The sequence below is a fragment of the Myotis yumanensis genome, unplaced genomic scaffold (assembly GCF_028538775.1).
Source record: "Myotis yumanensis isolate MYYU_CA2020_CCGP unplaced genomic scaffold, mMyoYum1.0.hap1 SCAF_15, whole genome shotgun sequence".
Lineage (NCBI taxonomy): Eukaryota > Metazoa > Chordata > Mammalia > Chiroptera > Vespertilionidae > Myotis > Myotis yumanensis.
The window spans coordinates 28,940,460-28,956,890 of NW_027223766.1; the positions used below are offsets into that span (position 1 = coordinate 28,940,460).

Here is a 16,431-nt window from a genome sequence, read left to right on the forward strand (position 1 = left end):
AAATTCTTCAAAACAATACACATCTTTAGGAGCTAAAAAGTTTTAAATGTTCATCATTTGATTCAAAGCCATGTTATTTTGAAATAGTTATCATGTGCGAGGAAACGATTAACTACATCACAATTACTTGTCAATTATGCACCAGTGGTTAATTACACACATTGCTCTCATCAATACTATTGTACTGAACAGAGAAAAAACAATCCTGTGCAATTTCATCACATTTTTCTATACTTAACTTTGTTATAGAAAGGGGAATGAATCAGTATAAAATTGTAATGTTCAAATAAATTCTCTTTTTAAAAAAGCAAAAAAAACTCAGAAAACGCAATTATACTGACATCACTGGTTCCTGAGAAAGATAACTTCATGAAACTTTACATTTTATAAAATTATGAACTTATTGAAGCAGAACAATCAAAATGAAACAGAAGCAAAATAAAAATTTGATAATGCAAGTATTATAATTTTCCAAACCGATTTTGTCTCACTGTATATTTCAGTATTTTGAACTTGACACATTTTGCTTAGAAAAATTGATATTTTTTAATCTATGTGTTCAGTTATTTCCATGCAGACTCTTTTACACTAAAATATGATCTTGAGTATAAGGAGCCAACTGTGATCTATAAAACCCATGGTACTTGCATAGGCTTTATTATTCATCACTGTATACTCAGCTCCTACTACAATGCATGTCATATAATTGACAACAAATATCTGCTTAATAAATGGCCTTGAATAAGAAAAACATTCAAAGAAAGCTCTTTGAAAGTTTGTGGTAGCAAATTATACCAAGCTTTAGATGCCAGCTACTTGATTAACACAAAGAAAGTGGAATTTAAGACAAAAACAGTTTAAAGCTAGTATGACACAGTATTCATAAAATATGATTCTATAAAATAGTTCTATAAAAAAAATGCTAAATCATAAAATAGTTCTATAAAAAAATGCTAAATCAGTGGCTTATCTTATTGCACAACTTTAAATTTGATATATATAGCGATTTCACAGCATAAAAGAATGTTATTAAATTATCCAGGAGAAAGAACTTCTTCCTCCAGGAGTTGTGTATGGGACTAATGTTCTATAGAACATACTCTGTAAAACACTGGTATGTAGTGGAAAGATTCTTCAGTAAAAAATAAATTAGGAAACAGATGGGTATTTCATTTCCTAAGTTCTAATTTTTGTCTCACTAAATAAAAACAAATAAGAGAACTCTAATGTCTCCAGAATGTATTTTATTAAAGTAGTAAACTATGTTTTGTATCAACTTCAATTAAGAAATTATTTTTCATTTTGAATTTCAAAGTTAAAAGTGATAACCCAAGGATAAAGACTGAATTTATCACTCACAGGAAGTGTAAGATACGATACAAATTATTGAAAGCAGTCATAAAACATTACCAGGAGCAGGAAGTTTGTCTGATAACTGATTCAAGTTTTCTGCAGATTCTTCATACAGACTAAAATAAAAGGGTAAGTTAGAAAAAACAAAAACACATACACATTATATCTCATCATAAATACTAATGCATCCACATGCTAGAAACTGTTAAGTATGTTAGATGCACTATCTCATTTGAGCCTCATGATAATTCCATGATGTACTACTATAATACTATTGTGGTCCTTAATTGAAAGAATTTCCCTAAAGTTACATAATTAGTAGGTGTGGAAGACACGATGCAAATCCTGAGTTCAATTTCTCAGTCATACCCAAAAACAAACAATAACAAAGATAAGCTAATTTAACTTATTTATTAAATAAAAATCATAACTAATAGACCAAGCATTATTTTGAATCCTAAAAGTAAGGTATTTGCTAAGTGTTTAATAAAGGATACTGCTTTGCTCTGTATTGCATATAACAGCCCTGACTGGGAAATATAAAACTCTATTCAAATTCTTCAAAATCTTTTAGTTTGATCCATATGATGAATTGTCTCACAAAATAGTTTATTATAAATCATAAAGGTATTTAAATCCTTTATTATAAACCCACCACTGTCTAAAAAACATAAGGCATCTATGATAAAGTATAGTACTCAAGCTCCCTCTTGTGGAAATAATTAGTAGGTCATTTACTAGAAATATTTGCTTTTAGACTTGTCTATCATCTTGTAGTAGTGGTGGAAAACATAAGGAATTATAAGTGATCTGAGGCTGGAAAATACCTTAGAATCCTTTGAAAGGATCTCAACGCTTTACAAATAAGAAAACAAAGGACCATAAAAGTTAAGTGGCCCAAAATCATGTAACGAGACACTAGTTATATGTGTCAAGGTTCAAGGTTCTTTCCACAATTCTACAATGTCTCCCTTCGCAATCAGTACAAACAAATGTGACCTAAAAATAGAAAACTGAAACTTTTTAAAAGTCTGTAATAATTTATTGAAATATAAATTGACTGCTAAAGTAAATAAAAGTGGTTTTTCGTAATGCAATATGGGAGATTAAAATAAAAGGCACTGGTTATGAGTCAAAACAGAATATTTCATGAAAAAAAATTATCACCACTTGTATCACCTGAATCAGCTTATATATTGTACAATTTAAAAAAAAACACTGAAAGTGAACTCAATTACCTATTTAATCCTCAAAAACTCTTTATGAATTTTTAAAGGTACTTAAAATACTGGAGATATATAGAAATTGAAGAAATAATATTTCAGCCTGAAATAGCAAAATAATAATGATAGTTTTTGAATGCCCAGTTATTAACCTTAAAGGTTCTATTCATTACAAAATATAATTATCAGGCATATTAAATAAAATATCACTTTTTATGGTTCCTACAATTATGTAAGCTAAAGCTAAGTATTATCTGACTCCAATTTTTGCATTTTAAAGAATTTTACTCAAATGACCCAAATCGTCTAATGTCTTCCAAAATGAGAAGTTGTAAGTGTCAAGTAACTAAAATCCTCTACTATTGCTGCTAAAATATCTAATCTTCATTCTATAGCTAAAATACTATCTAATGTGAACTAAAGATATTATAAAAAGCATATAAGCATACTCAGCCAAGGATAAGGACTCCCTGCTATTATTATCTTCTTCCTCAAAACACTCAACAGCACTCAGACATTCTTCGATATTTGTTTGTAGAAGATCTTCAATTTCATCTTTTTCTGTACCAAAATGTATCTCTTCCCAGTCAGAACTACAAAACTAATATATCAAAAGATGGCATTAAATGATGGGTCTGTGAAATTATTTATATTAATAAAGACATTCAATAATGACTATATTTCTAAATTTATATTACCTGATAAAATCCACATATGGCTTGCACTGCAAAGAACCACTTCTTGGAGCCAAGTACACCGCCCACTGAACAGGCTTGAAAAAAAATCACACTTATTAGAAGAAAGACATACCACAATTAAGCAGATGTTATAGTATATATACTTAGAGAATTATATAATTTTGATACATATAGGTAGTCCAAGTTATATATGTAATATTATATATATATATATTATGTGTATTACACACACACACACATATTCACCCACCATGGATACTTTATATATATATATATATATATATTACATATACATATACATATATATATATTCTTGATTTCAGAGAGGAAGGGAGAGGGAGAGAGAGATAGAAACATCAATGGTGAGAGAGAATCACCGGTTGGCTGCCTCCTGCACGCCCCCTACTGGGGATTGAGCCCGCAACCCGGGCATCAGCCCTTGACTGGAATCAAACCCAGGACCCTCAGTCCACAGGCCAACCTTCTATACACTGAGCCAAACCAGCCAGGGCTAAAATCTTTATTATTAATCATCATTTGAAACAATAAAATCTACCATAAAGATGTTGAAAAAAACCCCACTGTATTCCTATTAATTCACACAAAACTGTGCAAGTCATTTTAGTGAAAACTAAATGCTCTCTTCAAAGACCAAGAAGGTCTGGCTAGAAAGGGAGTAGTTAAAGAGTAACTATAACCTAAGACAAGGAGGATGCTCTCCTTGGAGCTGGAATATTAACAGTGGATATGAAATTAAGGCTCTCCCCAGGGTGAGTGTTAGAAAAGCATGAATGTAGAGCTATGCATACAAATTAGATTCAATGGAGAGAGAAGCAGAAATGTAGCAATCGAGGCTTAATTCATGGACCTAGGGAAGATGCTAAGTGCCTATTACAGCCGTGGGCAAACTACGGCCCGCGGGCTGGATCCGGCCCATTTGAAATGAATAAAACTAAAAAAAAAAAAAGACCGTACCCTTTTATGTAATGATGTTTACTTTGAATTTATATTAATTCACACAAACACTCCATCCATGCTTTTGTTCCGGTCCTCCGGTCCAGTTTAAGAACCCATTGTGGCCCTCGAGTCAAAAAGTTTGCCCACCCCTGGCCTATTACCAACTATATTGTTTGCACAGAGATGGCAAAAGATGTAATTGTGTCGCCTTCTGTCTTCCTATGATAAATCCACTAGATATTTTACAAAATAGATACTAGGAAGAGGGAACTGACAAAAGAAAAAAGGACAGCAAAAAAAAAAAAAAAAAAAGGGATAAAGCTGCCGTGATATTCAAGTCAAGTCTAATGTGCTAGTAAATAGATTCTAAAAATAGCTACTGTGATTAAAAAATAAAAACAAACAAAAAAGAAAAGTTTATTTCCAGTACCAAGAAGTGCTGTGCTGGAGAAAAGAGGGATTCATGCTGTACTTACCAGGGAACGTACTATCTTCTGGATTAATTGAAGCACAAATGCTTCTTTTCAGAAGGTGATAAACATTTGCTGCTGTCCAGTCTGAAAAGGAAATGACAGACTAACTCAATGGGCTCAAGAGTTACATAATCTCTAGGCCTATTCTAATTTCACCATAAGAGACTCTCAAGAACAACATGTTGAACGTAAAAGAAATATGCTCTGCTCAAGTCTTGTTATATCTAAAGCAAGCGGAGAAAATAGGACACGCTCCCGGTTTGTGCATGCTAGCCAGGTGACATATCCAAAATTCCCCCCAAAGAAAAATTATGCTGAAAAGGAAACCCTGTCACAGCACCCTATACACAACCACATACACTTCCTCCTCAAAATGCCTGCTTGGTCAAAACAAACAAATAAAAAGTGCAATACCGGGTCTAGACAGGAGCACCAAAAAGCAGTGCCTTCTCCAACAGTTCAAAATGTTTTAAAGTTATGATTGTTTTGTTTGTGTTTCTTGTTTTTACTTATGTGTTGGATGTCTCCTCCCATTAGGATGTAAACTCTAAGAGACTAAGGGTCTTTTCCATCGTGTTCTTTTCTGTACTGCCTGCCTTTGCAACACAAGAGAAAAATATATTTATGGATTGCAAATATTTCCAAAAAGCAGAAATTCCATCTCTAAAGCACAGAGGATGTATTCAATGAAATTTGTACTGTTGCCAAGAACTTCTGGGCGCCAAAATCTTGCATCCACCAAGGTGGCCCTGTTTTTCCAGGAAGATAATGAATCATGTCAGCCCTCATCAGTTCGATCCGCGATAGGGTCCCAGCTCTCTGGGACAACTCGATAGTTTCCTCCCCAGCAGAACTTGGTAGCAAACTCCCATCCCTTCTCCTCCCCCGACAGCCGTTCCCGCGCTTTCTCAGCCCAGCACTCACCGGGCTGCTTCTCGGCTCCCTCCGAGGACGACGACCCTGGCGGGCGCTCCGGCTGCCCACCCACCGCCGAAGGCACCTTTCCTTGCCCCCAGATGACCAGGAGCAGGTACCGATCCATCGCTCCCCAGCTGCGCCCGGGTCTCAGTGCCCCGATCCCACATCAAAACAGCCGCGCTCCGCTGACGCACTTCCGGTTCCCTTCTATTGAGGTCGGCTGGAAATTGTGTGCTCGCCGTTGGTTTTCCACAGCTTTTCCAGCAAGGAGTGAATTTCGGAAGTTATTCTCGAGAAAGCCGCATGATTTCCTCCTTCGTAACGAAATAGCGGGCGTGGGAAGGTCGGAGGGGACCCGGGAAAAGCGGAGGAGCGGCCGAGTGCTGGCCGGCCCAGGAACTGTCCTGCTTGGCTGGGTGCGTTTCCCGCCGGGCCCGTGATGCCGCGGACCGCCCCGGACTCCGGAGACCGGAGGACGGCCCTGCGAGTCGGGTAGCATGTCGAGTTTCTCTAGGGCGCCCCAGGTGAGCTCGGACTCTGTGGCTTGATGGGATTCATTACACTGACAGGAGGAGTCAGTGGCTGCAGCTGGCCTAGTGAAGCTGAATGGGCAGGAAGCCGAGTCCTTGGACCAGGGGGTACCTCTGGGAAGCACAGATGAGAGGGTCGTGGCCCTGGCCCCTACTTGCTCGTGTTCTCTTTGTATTCGTTCCCCCCTCTTTTCGAGCTGCCCTTTCCATGTCTTTTGTTCCCGGCAAGAGTTTTAGGAGAGAAGGTCAGAGAGGTAATAAGATGGATCACGTAGGTAGGGCATTGTAGATCATTGTCAGAATTTGTTTTGGTTTTTTACTGAGTACAATGAGAACCTATGGGAAGTTTTCGAGCCAAGGCGTAACATGATCGCATGTGTTAAAGGGAGCACTCTGGCGTGCTGGGTTGAAAATAGACTGTTTAGAGGCCAAGAATCCCTTTGGAGGTGGTTGCTGTGATCCAGGCTGGCCATGACGGTGGCACAAACCAAGGTACTAGTAACCGTGTGGTGTTGAAAAATGGCCAGGTTCTATTTGATGGTGGCGCCAATAGGATTTCCTGAAGGACTGCAGGTGGTAGGGTAGCAAAAGAAGAAGCAAGGGTTACTCCAAGGCTTTTGTTTCAGCTGCCAGGAGGGTGTGCCATCAGTTGAGGTGGGGAAGGCTAAGAGTGGAGCAGGACTCAGTTGGAAGAGCAGTTTCGTTTTGTGTTTCAGTTTAAGTTGCCTCTGAGCCCAATTCTGCTCCAAGTGTGCTTCCTTCCTGGGACAGGTCACTGTTACCTGTCCCTGATGAGGTAAATACAAGAATTAAAATCAAACATTTTAAAACTTGGATAATAGTTTGGCATTGTGGCAGCATTTTCATTTTTTATCAAAGTTTTTTTTTCTGTATTGGTCTACATTGGATTGGGGGATTAACTCGTCTTTTGCTACGTGTGCTTTAAGCAGCACTGAAATGCAGATGTTAAGAGGGCAGCTGGATCCAAGTGTAGAGTTCAGGGAAGAGGTCCAGGCTAGAGATGTGAATTTGGGAGTCATCAGCAAACATGTGGCGTTTAAAGATATAGGTGTGGATGTAGTTAGTCTTTGAGGGAGTGAGTATAGAGAAGAGAGGAGGGCCTATCGCGGAGTTCTGGGACATTTCAGCATTTCAGAGGCAAGGGATAACGGGTCAACCAGCAAAGTGGGGGGGGGGGGGCGGGGGGGGGGGAGCGGGGGCGGGGGGGGGGGCGGCGGTTACACCACTGGGTGGTGTCCTGGAAGCCAAGTGAAGAAAGAATACCCAGGAGAGGGAAATGATCAACTGTATGGAGGACTTAGAATTGACCTATGGATTTAGGAGCATGCAGGTCATGGTAACTTTGGCAGGCAGTAGAGGGGTAGTGATAGGTGTGGGAGAACAAAAGCCAGATTGGAGTAGGTTGAAAAGAGAATGTGAAGAGACAATCTTAATAAAGAAAAAGGAAAGGAAAGAAATGAGGCAGTTGCTGTTGGAGAAGTGAGGTCAGGAGTTGCTTTAAAAAAAAAATTACTATGGAGGATTGCAATCATCTATAAAAATAGATGTCACCCACTATCAGAAAACTCATAGCCAATGTAATTTCATCTGTACCCCCATTGACTTCCTTCCCTTCTTATTGAATTTGAGGTAAAGAAGTGACTCATCATTTCATTAGTAAATATTTCAATGTGTTCTCTACAAGACAAGGATTTAAGAAAATCACAGTATCATTTATCAAAGCTAAATGAAAAATTAACTAATATCATCAAATATCCAGTATGCTTAAATTTCCAGTTTTATCCTATATCGTGTATTATACAAATACATAATATTTTTGCAGTTTGTCCCTGTGGATTAGGATCCAAAAATGCAATAAGTTGTTGTTTTGGTAAGTCTCTCTTAATAAATAGGTCCCTTTTCCTTGCAATTTGTTGAAGAAACAAGATTGTACTGTAGAATTCCTGCTGTTTGAATGGTTTTATTAGCTCATAAGCTGAGAATGGTAGGGAAAGGCTTTGGGCTAGAAGCTGTCTTTATTTACAAAAGGTATGATCATCTATGTAAAAAAAAAAATCAGAATCTACAAAAAGCTACTAGAACTGATGAATAACTTTAGGAAGTTTGCAAGATACAAGACCAATATATAATAGTGAAGTGTATTTCTATATAGTAGCAACAAACAATTAGAAGTTTCAATTAAAAATACAATAGCATTTACAGTGGCATCAAAATATATAAAATAGGGACAAATCAGACAAAACATATGCAAGGGAAACTAAATAGAGACTAGAAAAATGAGAACAGGAGAAAAAACAGTAGCAGTTTTATAGGCTGATTTGAGGTTGTGATTATTAAGTTGAAAATGAAACCAGTAGCCTAGTTGTATTTTTTCCAGCATCGTGTAGCTGCTTGTGTATGTGCATAGAGGAAGCATCTGGTTGAGATCTTTCTGGGCTGTAGGTGTCCTCGAATTTGAAGGCGCTGAAAAGATGGTGATGTATGCCTAAGGCAGCCTAAATATGTCTAAGGCAGGTTTTCTTTTTAATTTACGTTTATTCAGCCACATTCTGCTATTTAATTTTCTCTTTGAATTAAACTCCTGAATAGTCTTCAGTTCCTAATTCACCATACATCTACTTCATACAGGCTTTTTATTACCCTTCCAGGTTTTCTGCTATGCCAGATAAAAAATATAAGTCATAATGTAAAGGGAAATAAATATTTGGAATATTTTTAATAAAGCATGATGCATATTACTAATAGAAAAGCAGGCAGGAAAAATTATCGTATTGTTCTTTGATGATATATAATAATTATTTCTATTTTAATTAGAATTTTATTTGTTTCCTCTTTTGTTTTTCCAAGCAATGGGCCACTTTTGCTCGAGTTTGGTATCTCTTAGATGGGAAAATGCAGCCCCCTGGCAAACTTGCTGCTGTGGCATCAATTAAACTTCAAGGATTGCATAAACCTGTGTATCATCAACTGAGTGAGTATCATTTAGACCTGTAAATTAATCACAATTTACATGCCAGAATAGAATCTTGAAGTAGTTTGAGTGGGCTGCTTTTAAGGACCTCTTTTTTTCCTGATGATCGTTTATTTCATTCTTGCTAAAAACCTACTAGAGCACTAAAATGAATCTGGCTTATTCATAGGAAAACCATACAGACCAGTTTGCCTGGGACAACCCCAGTTTATACCATTGCCCCAGGAAAATTATCAGTGGCCCCCTCTTTCACACTCAGAAATATCCTGATTTGGGCTATAAATTATATGTTAATTTCTATCCATGTTTCTTCACGCAGCAATATATGTTTGAATGGACAGGTTTTAAAAATGAGCAAATAAGCTTGCCCTCTCTTCTAAAAACCTTTTCCTCCAGAAAGGTATGTAGAACTAGCTAGGCATGGAAAGTTTACTTTTTGCTTTTTTAAGTTAATAAATTTGCTTTTCTGTATCCTTTTTCCAAAACAAAACAATTTACTTTCATACTAAAAGACTTCTGCTTATTATAGACTAGCGGCCTGGTGCACGAAATTTGTGCACAGGTAGTGTCCCTAGGTCTTGGCCGGTGATCAGGGCTGATCAGGTTCCCCACCTCCCCGCCTCCTCCTTCCCTCACTGCCTCAGTGCCCCGCTGCCGCTGGTCACCTGCCATGTTCCACGCTGCTCCCTGGTCGTCAGTGCATGTCATAACAAGCAATCGAAACTCCTGAGGGGACACTTTGCATATTAGCCTTTTAGATATAGAGATTATATATATATAGACTAGTAGCCCGTTGCACGAAGATTCGCGCAATAGGCCTTCCTTCCCCTGGCTGCTGGCATCGGTTTTCCTCGAGCACCCAGGACCCAGGCCTTTGGTCCGGCTGCAGCAGAGAAGCCAAGCCTCTTCAGTCTTCAGTCTTCAGTCCTCTTCAGTCTTCAGTCTTCGCTCTTCGATCCTTGCCTGCGTATGCAAATTAACTGCCATCTTTGTTGGGTTAATTTGCATAGTTGCTCTGATTGGCTGGTGGGCGTAGTGGAGTGATACCAATTTGCATGTTTCTCTTTTATTAGTGTAGATAATTTTGATTGACTTCACTTAACCTAGGCCAGTGATGGCGAACCTATGACATGCATATCAGAGGTGACACATGAACTCATTTTTTTGGTTGATTTTTCTTTGTTAAATGGCATTTAAATATATAAAATAAATATCAAAAATATAAGTCTTTGTTTTACTATGGTTGCAAATATCAAAAAATTTCTATATGTGACACGGTACCAGAGTTAAGTTAGGGTTTTTCAAAATGCTGACACGCCGAGCTCAAAAGGTTCACCATCACTGACCTAGGCTCATCACTGTTCAACCTGCTGGATCCAGGTGTCATTCCTCATCTTGCTTGACCTGTCAACAACATTTGTTGTGGTTGATCACAGTTTTAATTACCTTTTTATTTTGTATCATGAAATATGTATCCAAAGAGATAGAAAGAGATGTATCTATCTATATATAGGTATTATTTTAAAGAAAATTAATGATGATAATGAACTCAATACCCATGCACTCAGTTTCCAACTTATTTTTGCGATTACAAACAACATTGCTTTCAATATTCTTATACCTTTTTCCTGGTGCTCACATGGAAGAGTTTATCTGACATCTCAGTAAAACAGGAATTTCTGGGTTCAAAGCTGCCTGGGAAGCTAGCTAGTCTTTATGCCAATGTCCTCTCCTGCCAACAGCATGTAAGTTTCTGTTACTCCTCATCTTTAGTAACACTGAATATTTTCATTCTTTGTAATTTTGAACACTAGATGTGAAATCCTCTCTCTTAATGGTTTTAATTTACATTTCCCTGATTACAAATGCAGCTATCTCTTCATTTGTTTATTAGCCTTTTATCAGTTCCTCCTCTGTGAAATATCTGTGCATGTCTTTTGCTCTTTTTTTTAAACTGGGTTGTTTATTCTTTACTTTTTTCTAATTTTTATTATGAAAGTTCTAGCTTTTTCAGAAATGTTCAATATTGTACAGTGAATTTTTTTATGCCCTTAACTTGGATTCCATAGTTGTAAACATTTTATCATATATGTTTTACTCAGTCATTTGAAAACAAGTTGAAGATGTTATTATCTTCCTTACATACTCTAGCATATGTCCCTAAGTGAAAATATATTTTCCTGTGTAACCAAGTGCTGTTATAAGCAAATAAATAAGTTAATTATGCAGTTTAATATCCAGTGCAGTTTCAAAGTTCCCTAGTAGTCCCAAGAATATTTTTTTAACTATTACTTTTTTGAACTATGGTCCAACTAGGGTTATGTATTGCCTTTACTTATGTTTTGTTTTAGTGTCTTTTAATCTAGTATAACCCTTCTCTTATTTGTTTCTTACAATTAATCTTGTGAGGAGTCCAGGCTAATTTTCATGAAGAGAACTTTTTAAAAACACATTTTTCACTGTTTCTCTGGGATTCCATTCTTCCTCTTTCTTCACCCCTTATTGATTCCATTTTCCCAGTACCCTTTTGCTCTCTTCAACTTTCTGAACTCCCAGTCATTTTTCTCCCACTAAAAATTGGGTGTGTCCCAGAGCCCAGTGCTTGGACCTCTTCACATTCTCTATGTGATTGCATTCAAGCCTCATGCCTCTAAATACAGGGTGGGGCAAAAGTAGGTTTACAGTTGTGAATCCATGAAACCCTGTTTATTCTTGTATTATTATTTATTAATTATTGTATTATTTTCATACTGTAAACCTACTTTTGACCCACCCTGTATAATCTCTATGCTAATGGCTCCCAAATTTATGTCTCCAGTTTTGACCCTTTTCCTATATTGCAGACTCACATAGCCAGATATCTACTCAGAAAAATCTTGGGTGTCTAACAGACATCTGCAATAGAATAAGTTCATTTGAAGATGTTTTACTTCATGATTTTCTCCATCCCGACCAACCTGTTTCTTCCATTTTTTCCCATCTCAATTAATAGCATCTCTTCTTTTTTAGTTGTTCAAGTTAGGAGTCTTTGCTTTATCTCTGACTCCTTTACAGTGATATCAATAAAGTGATAAACAAGATCTCTTAGGTTGTCTTTGTAGAAATGCAAATGATGCAAAATTTGGGGGAAAGTGGAGTTAGCAGTAGTGACCTAATTTCCTTTTTTAGGTATAGCACTTACCTGTCACTAAACGGAGGTTCTGCTTCCTGAAAAGCAGGCCATTATTACAGAAGTGTTCCTTACACACTGATGAGTAATCATTCTGCTGGAACACCAGAACTTTCCTGGTTGCTTGTCAGGCCATCCCTTTCTAGGAGAATCACTTTTTTATGGAATTAGAAATTTACATTTTTAAAGGTTGAATTGTAGTTTTGTTTCACACTAAATTTAATGTATAACTTACATCAGCAAAACTTGCCCTGTCCACAAGATGTCACTAAAATCAAAACTTAAAGAAAACTGTTTTCAATTTATAAATGTGTTGTGTATTTAGTTTATTTCTAACATTTATTTGCTTAACCAGTATTTAATAAGCATACATTATTTGCTCATAATCACTGCAAAATGTTTATTTGAAAAGTGACATTCAATTTTCTGTGAAATACATCAGTCTGTGCATGCTTCGGTGTCTCTGGTTCTATTGTCTATTTCTTTAAATATTTTAAGGACTTTTTAGGGGAAAAAAATTATCATGCTCTTAAAGTAACTCAGTTTGCCCATTTTTCTCTTGCTATTCAGTTAAGTGTCAATCTATTTTAAATGTTACTTATTGTATTATTTTAATTCTGCCATCTAATTTTGCAAATAAATTCAGCTTCAATGGAAAGTTAAAGATTCCATTTTCCCTCTAAATAGGTGTCATGGAAAGATCCTGAACAGGGTTTAAGTAATCTGGTGTGTGAGCTTTTGGCAAATCACTGAATCTTAATGGGCCTTAGCTTCTTCAACTGTAAATGTCTGGCTGGGAGCTAAGGTATTTCAACATTCTTTGAAACTATATAGATATCTCGTCAACCTCTTTGTTATTTTGGTTCATTTGACCCCTACTGCCTTAGTAACCTACCAAGTGTCACTTTTAATAACGTTAGTCACTTAACTCACCAAATACTGTCAAACTATCCTTTTCGACACACTAACAGCAAGCTTCCCAGGTTCTCCCTTCACACCTCTGGATTCCCTTTGAGTCTAGTGAAGGAAGCTCACCTTTATCCTCTTTCCCTTACCCTTGTCCTGTATAGACTCTGAACTTCTCTCAGAATATTATCTCATTCAAAGTCTAAGTTCTGTATAGAATCACATACTGCAATCTTTAGTTTTCATATACAATGCTTATTTATACTTTTTATTTTTTCAGTGGTGTTTTTCTTAAATAAATAAGCTTCTAGAATCTTTTGAAGTTTATTTTTTCTATTAGTAGAATAAGCATTTAATAAATGTTTCCGATTACTTGATCTTGTCCCATATAGTAACTCGTGAAAACTTACATGTTAACGTTTGTGGGTTTTTTTGTTTTTGGGTGTTTTTTTATTTAGATGAACAGCCGAACTTAGGGGTACTTTTCACTGGAAAATTAGTCTGATACATATATTTTAATTTTCAGGTCATCCCACCTGTCTAATATGAATGCAGAGTTGAGAGTGACTGTTTAAATTTAACAAGTTAAATATGGTTGGGGAAAACATTGGGTTAGGAGTTAAGCATAAGATCATAGTACTCTTTTCTCTACGTTTGAGAAGAATAATAAATTGTGATGTTTTACATTTGTTTTCAATTTACCTATTGGCAAAACATATGCTTTTTATAACTACATGCATATTGTTTTCATTTTCTCTTCTGTTTTTAAGGAAAAATTTATACTAGACATTTAAAAGCATTTAATATAAATACATTTTTAGTGAAGTGAAATTATTAATAGAAAGACATAATAGAAATAACAATAATTTGCCTTTAAAGATGTATTGTTTATATTGGCATCTTTATTAAATCCTCTTTCACCTTTCAGTGTTGAGATTTTCCAAATGGCTAGCCAACTCTTTTTATACTTGGATGTTATATAAAGCAGTAACAGAAATCCATTCAGGATGTTGATGTTGTACTGTGACTTCCTTTATATTTTTAATGTGTTGTTTAGACTTTGGTAAGCTTTATAAATAACTAAGGTCACTTTTACTTAAAGATTTTTCATATAAAAATCTTACCTTTTTTCTTTTTGAATCTAGGTGACTGTGGTGATCATGTTGTCATAATGAACACAAGGCACATAGCATTTTCTGGAAACAAATGGGAACAAAAAGTATACTCCTCACATACTGGGTAAGACGATGCCATTGTCACAGAAGATAGACAGTTGAAATGTATTACTTTAATAACACCATTGATCTTATTTAAAGAAAAATGTCTTTTCAAAATTTGGCATTTAAAAAAATACTAATTTTACTCATGGTAATGTATAATTTACTCAGTCAAAAAAACACAAACCTGGACCAAATTACAGTTATTACTAACAGAATTTGTTTTTCCTTGAAACTTTTCACATGAACTTTTCCAATCAAGATTATTCTCATTTTTTAGCCAATATTCTCACTTCTTTCTTTCTGCTTCCTATAATTCATCTGCTATTTCCAGAACCATCCTGAACATCTGAAAGTACTTGAGATGTTTTAGTGGCGAGCAAAATCCCAAGTTTGGAAGATACCTGAAATCTCCACAACATCCCTTTGGAGTTATAGGTGTCTCTGCCTATGTTTGAATAATACCAATCTCATAGCTCATAAGACAGCCCATTCATTCCACCTTTGAAGTGCTCTAAATTTCAGTAAGATCTTTATGCTATTGAGTCATAATCTGTTTTTCTCCTGCTTTCACATTGGTTTTATTTCTTCTCTTTGAGACAAAGTGAAATATTGTATCTCTTCCACATAACATTCTTCAGATAATTTTGAGACCATCATCAGCAGGTGCCCACTGGTTTATCTTTTCCTTGGGCTTTAAACATCTGTGGTTCCTTCCGGTGCTTTATATGGCTTCACTTCAACTATCCCCACTGTATCATGGTCACTCTTTTCTAGATAGAATCATTGCTTTTTGTTTCTCTGTTTCTGTTGACTCTTGACTTACACTTTGGACACAGTATTTTTATTATGCTCCTAATATTTTATTGCAATTATGTATTCAGCATTTATCTTTCTAGTTGTAAAAGTTTTAATGCATGCTAATGTTAGAAAATACAGAGTTTAGAGAAGGAACTAAAAATCATCTTCATCCATTAACTAGACATTTTAATATATATGTTTATATCTTTTTTTACTTAATTTAAATGTTATTTTCAGTCACTGTGTAGTAGTGCACAATATAATTTACCCTACTTAATCATTGCTCTGTTTTTGAAATTAAAATTTTGACTTTTATAAAGAGCTGGAAAACAAGCCAACTGAGTATTGCATTACTCAAGTTGTTCCCCTCCTCGGAATTTCAGTATAAAGTCCAAACTTCTGAAATATAATGTAAATGGGATTATGGTTTAGAAGTTGCCATCCTAGTTTTAAAAATAGATAATCTTTAGTGTAGAAGGTGTAAAGTATTTTTTTCCTATGGGGAGAAAGAATACAAAAATAGAAGTCTAGCCCTGGCCGGTTTGGCTCACTGGATGGAGCGTCGGCCTGGGGACTGAAGAGTCCCAGGTTCGATTCCGGTCAAGGGTATGTACCTTGGTTGCAGGCACGTCCCCAGTGGAGGGTGTGCAGGAGGCAGCTGATCGATGCTTCTCTCTCATCGATGTTTCTAACTCTCTATCCCTCTCTCTTCCTCTCTGTAGAAAATCAATAAAATGTGTAAAAAAAAAAAAGAGAGAGGTAAAATGAGTTACCTAATATTAGACTGGTAGCCAGTAGGAAATCTAGATTCCAGACTTTAATCTGTGGTATTCAAGTGACTGACCCACCTCTAATATTATCCCAAATAATCACATTTTTAATTTCCAATTTACACATTTTATATATTTTTTTTATCTGAACACAATGAAATATTTTATTACTTAGGGGCAACATATAACTCTTAGTTAATAGGAAATAGAATCATGGCCTCTTTAGAGTTTGAACTTTATTTCAGAACCAGATGGTCTACCATTGTTTTCCCCAAACTTGACAACTAGCTTATGCAGACGTTTAGTCTAATTTGGCAGGGAATTTTTACCATCGCTTTTTCTTTCTTAATTCAAACAGTGATAAACTACCCCAGGATAAATGAATGAGTGAATGAGTGAGTGAATGAGCGAATGAGTGAATGAT

The 16,431-nt window shown here is 36.1% G+C and overlaps 2 protein-coding genes across 3 annotated transcripts in view; one reads left to right on the forward strand and one right to left on the reverse strand.

Annotated features, from left to right (window-relative positions):
- The window catches only part of MTBP (MDM2 binding protein), a 52,294-nt gene extending 46,518 nt beyond the window's left edge, over positions 1–5,776 (reverse strand). The window contains exons 1-5 of the mRNA XM_070391874.1: positions 5,629–5,776; positions 4,708–4,788; positions 3,275–3,348; positions 3,026–3,177; positions 1,411–1,469 (exon numbers count right to left, since the gene is read on the reverse strand). Of these exons, the coding sequence (XP_070247975.1) occupies positions 1,411–1,469; positions 3,026–3,177; positions 3,275–3,348; positions 4,708–4,788; positions 5,629–5,746 (484 nt within the window). The 5' untranslated portion in view covers positions 5,747–5,776. The remainder of the gene's footprint in view (positions 1–1,410; positions 1,470–3,025; positions 3,178–3,274; positions 3,349–4,707; positions 4,789–5,628) is intronic.
- Positions 5,777–6,040: 264 nt separating this feature from the next.
- MRPL13 (mitochondrial ribosomal protein L13) overlaps positions 6,041–16,431 on the forward strand; it is a 28,248-nt gene continuing 17,857 nt past the window's right edge. For both annotated transcript variants that reach the window (XR_011468211.1, XM_070391997.1), the window contains exons 1-3: positions 6,041–6,146; positions 9,021–9,144; positions 14,365–14,458. Coding sequence is in view for 1 of the 2 variants with exons in the window: in XM_070391997.1 (XP_070248098.1) it covers positions 6,120–6,146; positions 9,021–9,144; positions 14,365–14,458 (245 nt within the window). In the remaining variant the exon portion in view is untranslated. The remainder of the gene's footprint in view (positions 6,147–9,020; positions 9,145–14,364; positions 14,459–16,431) is intronic.